This window comes from Stegastes partitus, unplaced genomic scaffold (genome assembly GCF_000690725.1).
Source record: "Stegastes partitus isolate 25-593 unplaced genomic scaffold, Stegastes_partitus-1.0.2 Scaffold1389, whole genome shotgun sequence".
Lineage (NCBI taxonomy): Eukaryota > Metazoa > Chordata > Actinopteri > Pomacentridae > Stegastes > Stegastes partitus.
The window spans coordinates 1-9,674 of NW_007579120.1; the positions used below are offsets into that span (position 1 = coordinate 1).

General features: G+C 43.3%; 1 protein-coding gene across 1 annotated transcript in view; it reads right to left on the reverse strand.

Annotated features, from left to right (window-relative positions):
• Positions 1-353: 353 nt before the first annotated feature.
• Positions 354-9,674, reverse strand: part of LOC103370214 (exostosin-1c-like) — a 95,629-nt gene continuing 86,308 nt past the window's right edge. The window contains exons 3-7 of the mRNA XM_008299183.1: positions 8,500-8,607; positions 6,178-6,297; positions 3,723-3,855; positions 3,111-3,229; positions 354-566 (exon numbers count right to left, since the gene is read on the reverse strand). Of these exons, the coding sequence (XP_008297405.1) occupies positions 354-566; positions 3,111-3,229; positions 3,723-3,855; positions 6,178-6,297; positions 8,500-8,607 (693 nt within the window). The remainder of the gene's footprint in view (positions 567-3,110; positions 3,230-3,722; positions 3,856-6,177; positions 6,298-8,499; positions 8,608-9,674) is intronic.

Consider the following 9,674-nt stretch of genomic DNA (forward strand, 5'->3'; position numbering starts at 1 on the left):
TAAATACTGACGAGAAGCGGGTCAATACTTCTGCAATCATGTCTTTTACGGTTTATATTTGTGATTAAAGGACCTTACTTTGTAAAAATCTGCTTCAACTTTGACATGAAAGAGTATTTTTTGTAAAAAAAAAACAAAAAAACAAGAGAAGCCAGCTGACTGGACCGTGATTCAGTGTTAAAGTGTTGAAGCAGTAAAAGGTGAACGTTTGTCCTCGGCGCTGGATCTGGGGAGAGATGATGGTGTTACGGTAATGTGTGACGGGTGAATCACTACTTAAAAAGACGAGGAAGAGAAGACATCAAAGACAGAACGAGTGACGTTTCTAAAAGCCTCACGGATCAGCAGACACGTCAGTCGTACTGGGATGGGAGTACGGGGATGGAGAGGGAAGACAGACCAACACCGATATGGACACAGAGTGAGTCAACAGCCAGGCGGGCCGGCGGTTCCACGGCGTCGGGTCTCACCTTCCTCCTGCCGTCTGTCACCGTGAGGGGAACCGGCATCGGAGGCCATTTGCTGCGATTGGGAGGCGGCTTCTCGCTGTTCCACAGAATGATGATCTGGAAGACAGGAGGGAGGAAGGTTCATGTGACGCAGATCAGCATCAGATGGAGCTGCTGCTGGCATCCATCAGCCTGCAGGACGGCCAGAGGTCTGATCTCTCTGCTGGAGCTCAGCGCTTTGCTCTTCATTGTGGCCTAAATTTAATCCTAAAGTGGTGAAATTGGCCTTTTTGCACATCAGACTCCACTCAGTAACACTTCAAGACTTTTTGGTTCATTCTAATAAAAATCAACTCCCGGCCGATTCTCTATCTACAGTACATCTAATGGAGCAAAGTTCTACCTTCAGACTGTGAATATTTCCAGTTACAGGTTCTCAGAGTTCACAGGAGTGAGTCGAAAGCTCACGCTTTGTCTATTTGTGGCACTTTTCCCGTCATTTCTGAGCCTCAGCATCAGTACAGGAGACAAACGGAAGATCTTCACGGCTGAAAAACACTCAGAAGAAAACTGGTGCTTACATTTCTCTACATATGCTGAAGTTTGTCATCACGTCTTTGGACACGTGATCTTATTCTAGGATCACAATGATCTGAGTGTGAATACTTTTGCGTTCTGGTTTCGTCTGAGGAGTCACAGAAACACTCAGATTACATTTCTACAATCATTCTGTTCACTTTTCTTGCTTTGTGGCTTCACTTGGTTCTGTTTGAAGTCATTTGTTACCTTCAACAAGTTTTAGATGATTGTGAGTAACTGTATGTCTCGTTTAGTCCTGGACTCTGCGGTTCTTCCTTCCTACAGCTGGAGACCGGATGTCCTCTAGTTTCCCTCAGATGACCACGGATCAGGCTGAACTCCTGCTTACTGATTCTGATCATACTTCCAGCAGCATCACTCCCAACGTCGGACCACTAACGAAGAACACGGAGCGCTCAGCGGGGAACCTGGGAGCTCCTTTTTGATCACAGCCTCAACTGTAATCAGCACGTTAAGACTGTGGTTCAGTTCTGCTCCGACAAGGTCGACCCGACGCTCCCCAAACACACCACTGAACAAATCATCCTCATTTTCCCTTCCTGAGCCGCTGCGACTCCCCGTCCACCGGCCGTAATGATGCAGCAGCTCAGCAGCAAACACCGGACACAGGGAGGACCATTCGTCTGGTTCTGGCTGAACTAACGGACCGGCTTCGTCCTCATACGCTGAATGTGCATTCAGTTTAAGAGTCTCTTCATTACTGTTAAACGGTCTGACTCTGACGTACAGCTCTGAACTTTTAGCGCTTCATTCTGCGCTTCGACTCCTCAGACCAGAGATCCAGCAGCTGGTTCCAGTCCAGCGCTGTGGACCAGCTGGAGCTGACCGGTACATTTACAGAACCTGGACGCCTCGTGTTTATTTACTGACGCTACACGTCGACATGCAGCCGCATCCTGTGAGTCATTTCTGCACATCTCTAAACCATGATCTTATGTTTAGAGATGTGCAGCATCAGGTCCTGTTTTCTGGTTCTGAATAAACCAAATATCTTTAAAGTCTTTACAGGTAAACTTGTACGTTCAACTTTTCCTTCTAGATTTTTAAACGTCATGTCTGCACATCTCCTTTAAAAATGTCTGACTCTGTGAACAGACCTGCTGCTCGATGAACAAGCTTTAAAACCACCACCGTACAGACGTTTGTATGGCATTAGATGTCCTCTCTAATGTTCATTATCACTCTTTTCATCGTCTTTATGAACATTTTATTGTCTTCTTTTCATGTTTTCTTGTTGTTTTTTAATGTTTCGTCGAGCAGCTTGTAGCTCCAGCTGTAGAAAAGGTTTATTATTATGACAGTATGATGCTGCCACCGCCATGCCCGTCATGGAAACAACTTTTTTGACTCAACAAATATAAGAATGTTTTTCCTGATGCTCTCTTGAGTGTTTTAAATGGAGTTCAACAAACTCTAGGCGACTTCCATGTTGCTATTCTGCCATTAAAACGCCTGATTGCTGGTTGTTTGTCCTTTTGGCAGCTTCTCTGATCTTTCTCTACCTTGCTGGGTCCCTGACTGACCCTCTTCTTGCTCAGTTTGTCCAGACCGCCACCGCCCTGATGAGTAAAACTTGTATTTCACGGTAAGCGAGGCCACTGAGCTCCAGGGACGCTCAGCGCTTCAGATCTAGACCTCGCTGCAGCTCCACAGAGTGTTTGTTGGACTCCGTGGTTTGGTTTTTTTGGCCTGATATTGTGGAGCTTTATATGCACAGGTGTGCACCTTTCTAAACTACGTCCAATCCATTCGGTTCGCTCGGTTGGACTCTAATCAAGTTCTGGACACGTCTCAAGGGTAATAAAAAGCAAACAGGATGCACCAGCGCCACAGCAACGGGTCTGGATGCTTCTAAATGAGAGATGTTCACTTCTGACACTTCTGAAAATGGGTAGTTGTGGATTACTGAGTGTAGCATGATGGGAAATAAGCTAATCTGATATATTTAAATGAGGCTCACAGCACTATCAGGTGTGTAAGAAGCAAAGGGTTCAGAATACTGTCTACAACACCCTATAGGTGACTTTGTGATGATGCTGAACCAGAGTTTTCCTCATTTACCTGTGAGCAGTACTTTGACTTGGAGACCACCTGAAGTAGCTTCATGATGGGCTGAGACTGGGAGACCAATGGGGAGACGGCGTGGATGACAGCCGTGAACTCCTGACCAGGACCGACTCCTGAGCAACGTTGGAAAACAAAGACATGCAGGTCAGAGGGAACATCAACCTGGATGTTTACGTGTTTGTCCTGCGAGCACAAACCCGTAAACGTGGATCTGCATCACGCTGGAAAGACAAATGTTTGCTGCTTCTATTAAAACAAACAGGTCTCACAGCACCAGAGCAAACTGGACAGAAACGTTTGATCATGGTGTATGATGCTGCCGCCGCCATGCGCCAGGCGATGAGCAGAACTTGGAGTCCCGTCTGAGGACTTTTTGGATCCTTAAACACAAACTGCACTGATTGTCCAAACTCTCTACAAATATTTACACCATCAGAGCAAATTGAAAACGAATAAAAAGACAACACGCATTTTAGCGGCGCTGCGAGATTAAACCCAGCACAGCCGAGGACTTTGGTAAATATTTGACTACAGTTTGCTGTGATTACACACTGAGGGTGTAAGAGCCGAGCTGAGTGATCGGGGTTTAGATGGCGGCGTGTTTACCTAATCCCAGGTAGTAGAAGGGGAAGTGTGCGAGGTGCGTGGAGTACTCTGGCAGGACCAACAGGCCTCCTGGCAGCGAGTTCCACATGTACTTGTTCCTCGATATGTGAGAAAACACTCGGTCCTTAATGATCTGCAGAGAAAAACAAGGACACATGAGTTACCCAGTTCTGGTATCAGCTGCTCCACACTCAGGTTTTCCCGGCAGATGAGAGTTTTTGCAGCATTATGTAAACTGAGCCGCAGTTCAAGCCCCGACACACCAGTGTTTGCATACTTGGGCGGGCTGTGTTGATGCTCCGTGTACTTCCCGGTGAGCGCCAACAGGAGGTGCAGCAGCAGCAGCAGCAGCAGCAGGCCGGCCTCCACCCGAGGCCTCCGCCGCTGACCTCGGGCTGACTGCACAGCTGTGTTCGCGGGGAGAGGTTCCCCTCTGCATGCTGTATGTATATAAGCAGCTTATCGCAAACCTCCAGAACCTCTCCTTTATTATCTGCAGCATAAATCCCCAACAGCAAACACACCAGAGGCTGCTGCCAGACCCGCGTCTATAAACATCAGATTGCAGAGTCGGCCGCTCGCTGTGTGATTCCTTCAGATTTCGGCGAGGGTTAAATCTGTTGTTTCCCTACATTTTTATGCGCTAAAATTGACATTGGCAGCGTGTGCAAAAGAAAAAAAGAAAAAAGCTGGTAAAAGGAGGCTGTTATTTCTTTTCATGCATCATCTGAGCCTTGGGCCAACCTTCAAATGACTTTCGCTGAGCGGGAGCAGCTACCTTTGAAGTGTGCTTCTTTGCAGCTCGTTCAAAGGCAGAAACAGAAGACGAACACAGAGAGAAGCTCTGAAATCAGGCAAAACAATTCAAGCGCCTCCTCATTTCTTCTGTATATGAAACTTTTTCTGCACCCGTTAAATGAAGAAGTGTGATGGCGGCGAGCGGCGAGGCAGAAACCGGCAGGTTGAGACTGATATGTGCAGAGTAATGATATATCATTTCTATACATCAGGGGATTTCTCAGGTGCATCGGATGTGAGCTGCTTTGAACGAGCGAGCTCAACAGTAAAACGAGTGGAGAGGCAGAGCGCAGGCCGCGATCCAAGCCTGTAATCATCATGATAGAAGGGTGGTTTGATTCAAATGTGAAAACTCTGCTGGAAAGCCCTCCTGAAAGAGGCCTGATGATAGCGAGCAGGCAGTAAAACGCAGCGGCTTCCACACAAAGCCTGTGTTTATAGGAGGGGATTCTTTTTGTGGATGTTTTCACTGGATCGCTGCTGGCGCTGCTCGTCCCCGAATACAGAACCAGCGCCTATTTAGAGTTTTAAACATTTCAGTTTGGTTTGGAGCAGCTTTACAAGCAAATGTTTGTGGGACGTTGACAGATGTTGTGCTGATGGAGTCAAAGGTTCAGACGGAACCCAAGCTGGAGTCTGAAGGTCCAGTGAGCTCTGCTGCAATCAGGACATTTACTGTGTTGAGTTCTCATCAGTTTCTCTGCTCAGGGTTCATCTCTAGTATCTGAACGGAAACATTCTGCAGAATCGGCCTCATGTTGGTGAGTTTCCATGAAGACGACGTGAAACTCTGCACGGACACCAACAACACCAGGAACCAAAAAACAAGAGACAAGACAAAAGAAAGGAGACATGAAACGAACAAAACAAGATGCAACATAAAAAAAACACTGAGACAGAACGACACACGAGACACGAGAGGACGCAAACAAACAACAAAAACAACACGAAATGACACAAAGTAGGAAAAACGAAACACAAAAGGAGGCAAAAAATTACAAACATGAAACAAAACGAAATGAACGAGACACAAAATGAGAGAAATCAGACACGAAACAAACAAACAAACAAACAAACAAACAAACAAACGAGGAACAAAAAGAGACGAAACTGTCTAAAGAAAGACAAACAGAACAAAGACACAAAATAGGACACATGCTGGTCCACAAACTACCGACTCTGCTCATCCAGAACCAACACCTAGAACCTGTGGACTCCAGGTTCTGGTTCCTACCAATGATCCACATAAAAAAAAACAGAACCTTGTCTGGTCCAACTTCACCACATCAGGTTCTACTGATGTTAGAGCCTCAACAGGTGGTGAGATGTGACCAGAGACTGGGTTCTAGTAGAACCATGGATCTATCCATAGATAGACCCTGACAGGAACTTTATGGATCAGCACCAATTGAACTTTTTTTTTCCATTTTCATGACCAGTTATTGGTGGACAGGCTGTTGTAGCTGCAACAGGAGGGTTTGGACACCAGGCTGATACCTGCAGTCAGAAACTATCTATAGATGAATAAAGTACAGTGCTGATGGGTCCATGTCCAGGAGAGGAACCAGACTGCAGAGGACCAAGCTGCTCTAGCGTCTAATCATGCAGACGGGGTTATGTGGCCTCGTCATGCTGAGATGTGTGTTCAGGCTCTGACCTCCAGCGTGGTGAGGACTATCTTGTCCACGGAGGAGAAGTAGGCTTCCCACAACATCTGGGTCCTCTGTCGGAGGGCCAGGACTCTCTCGTTGCCGATGGCCCTGACCGTGGACGGCACCTGGAGACACAAGACAAGGAGAGGTGGTCCCTGTGGTTGGCTTCAGAGCCAGCTGAGAGGCTGGACAGAGAAGAAAGAGCATTTAAGTGATCAGAGAACCTAATCTGCCTTTAAAAACATCTGACACCGAGCTGATCTGGAGCCTGCTGTTTGGATAATTAGACCTTAATTAGTGACGACTAAATTGTGGGTTTCACATGAATCACCGGATCGATTTAATCACTTAGAGGGTTGAGCTGCTCGACACAGAGGAAGGAAAAAGCCGTCTGATACGCCGTCAGTGTTTTACAGCCAGCCTCCATCACAGGAGCTGCACTGGAAAAATAAGTCGGGTTTTAACCATCATTTTTACATTTTATATATATATTTTTAAGCATATTTTCCCCGTTTTAAGTCACAGAGAGCATTAAATAAAATCACTGAAACCAAATAAAAATTTACATGTTGACATCAAAATTACTTATTTTTATAAACTATTATTTGTTCTTTTTTACATTTGATTGTAAAATTATAAGAATTTCTTACTATAATTAAATCAGCACAAAAAGTCCTTATTTTACAGAGTTTTGTAGTTAATTAAAAAGAAAAATAATGTACACAGAGGACTGAAAAAATGGCTTTTGTCCCCCAAATTTTTCCTGTTTTGTGAAAATACAGACGATTAGTTCCTCAACGTATGATTGTAAAAATTACATTTTTTTTTTCAAATTTAAATCAGCAAATAAATTATTTCACAGATATTTGCTGTTATCTGAAAAACAAAACGATGTAAATTAAACACTGCAAAACGGTAAAAAAAAAAAAAGGTAAATCATTTTTAAACTTTTATTTTACAGATTTTTCACATTTGACTTATTTAGTAAAAAAAAAAAAAAAAATTATCAACATGTTGCCTTTAAAGAAATGTAAAAAACACCCACATCAAAAGTCTTGTTTTTATTCCTATTTTTGGTGCGTTTGCATGTGAGCGTTTTGCAGAAACGTCCGGTTCCGTCCTGGTCTGAAGACGTCTGCTCTGTTCTGGAGGTTCTCTGATTCATGACGTCTGTCGGTGGAAGTCGAGGCGGATCGATGCCGGCGAGGCGTGTTTGTGTGACATGAAGGTTGTCGTCGGCTTTACCGCCTCTTTGTGTTTGTTTGCGTGTCGGTGCAACAACGAGACGGAGCCGGATTAAACCCTCTACGGTGTTTAATCTGAGCCGACCCATTCAGCTGGAGGTTCTCCATAAACCCGGTGACGCCGTTTAGACCCGCTGAAGCTTTTTTCTCTCATCACAGAGAGAAAACAGAAAACACCGGCTGGAGATCTTTACAGAAAACATCCGTGTGAGGCGACGCTCCTTGTTTCTGCTCCATACAACATAAAATAGATGAAAATTCTCTTTAAAATGCAGAAGAAACGCAGAAGCCTGGAGGTTCAGACGCACAAATGCAAACTGGTTCTTTGTTTTATATCAAACCTCCGTCTCTCTGTTTAAGACCTGGAATCAACATGAGCCACGTGTTTCCAGATGTGTACAGATGTTACAACACTGAAAATAAAATAAAGTTAAAATGGGGCTCTACACAGCACAGATATTAACTCTGCTCTGTGGACGCACCGCCTGCAGGTTTTATTTTAATGTATTTATTACAGAAGCTGGTTGCAGCCGACTGTTTGTTTCTGTTGAATTTTCAAATGAGGCAAATAGAAAAACGAGATTTTAATAAAATATTCATCTTTAAACTTAGATTTGGTGAATTTTCGCAGCTCGACTTTCTTTTGTTTCCATCTTTGTCTTCACTGTTCTGTGGACTTAATCTATTGTTTTGTGTCCTGGGACACGATTTGCCGACTTCTTAATGTTCTCCACCACGAGTTTCACACCAGTACATCTCAACTGGAATTATCTTTTGTGTCTGGGACACATTTTCCCATCAGACAGAACATACTGGGATGTTTTTGTCGTTGTTTTCTTCCAGTCAGGCATGAACCAGTTTTACTGTTAAGTCCAAACAAACGTGTTCCTCATCAGTTTAAATCCCTAAATGCACATAAAGTTTTATATTTTATCCTCCATTTAGGAGAAACGACTACTTTGAAGAAAGAACTACAACTTCCAGGAGCGTTACAATACAACGTGATTGGACACGCCATGAAATGTGTAGTTCTTCTTGGGGTGCAGAACCTGAGTCCAGAACCTGAGTCCAGATGTGTTTTACCTGCAGCAGCAGCCTCTCGTCTCCTTCGATCACCGCCTGGTTCCACTGGACCACGTCGGAGAACGGCAGCTCCCAGCCGTTGCTGAGCAGCACCGGGATGCAGGCCGCCTGCACAGCAGAACACAACAAACACACGTTAATGCATCAACACGTGAGAAGGTTTAATATTCAGCATCTAAAGAAATGTTGTGGACGACGCTGATGTCGGCAGGTTTCAGCAGGACGGTGGTTCAGCTTCAGCGTCTCTCCAGAGTCGTGACTTTCTGCTGCTTTTAAACAACTGTTCTTCTAAAATATGATCATGTGTTATATCTGCTGAACTGGACCAAAAAACAAAACAACACATAATATTCATCCCGTCTGAAGAGTCGGTCACCCCAACATGAATATTCTAATATTTTGAGATGCTGGATTATGAGCTTTAAACTAAAATTAAACTTGATTTTTGTTTCACTTTACATGAAATTAGCCTAAAATAAAAGAAATGTTCACTTTGTTAAATAACTAGTTTTGTTTTAGTTGTGTTTTTTTGTTTTTTTTACTGTGTGACTAAAATTTTTTAAATCAGCTTAAAAAGTCATTATTTCCCAGATATTTGTTTTTATTTGAAAGAAAACTTTTGTACATTAATGTTGAAAAATAGTGAATAATTTTCTAAACTGTTTTACTGAATTACTTTTATTAACTAGTAAAAATATTAATTCACATATTAACTGAAATTTTAAAAATGGGCTAAAAAACTGTAATAAAACTGTAATAATGACAAGATTTTAAAAATATATACATTTGGTAGAAAATGTGACTAAAATTTAACAGTTTTCATGTATTTAAGTTTTAAAAAATCATTTTTATTTAATCTTTTGTTTGTTTTTTCCACAGATATTTGACATAATTTCACTTTTTTTTTTTTACAGTTTTTATTCTAACAGGGTTCCACTGTGTTCTTTATTTTTCTGGCGTTCTTGCTTCCACATATTTATTTATTTCCATGGATCTACGCTGCAGGTCAACAGGAACACGTTTCTACATCCAGGCGTCGGTAGAAGCTGATTCTTCTCGTGGCTTTTTCCTTCGTGATGTTATTTCACTTCTGGTTCTGGTTCTGTGTGAACCACTCAGCTGCTCGCCAAGGTCCAGTCTGGGTGTTGTTTTTTCTAATTAAGCCTCCAGAGAAC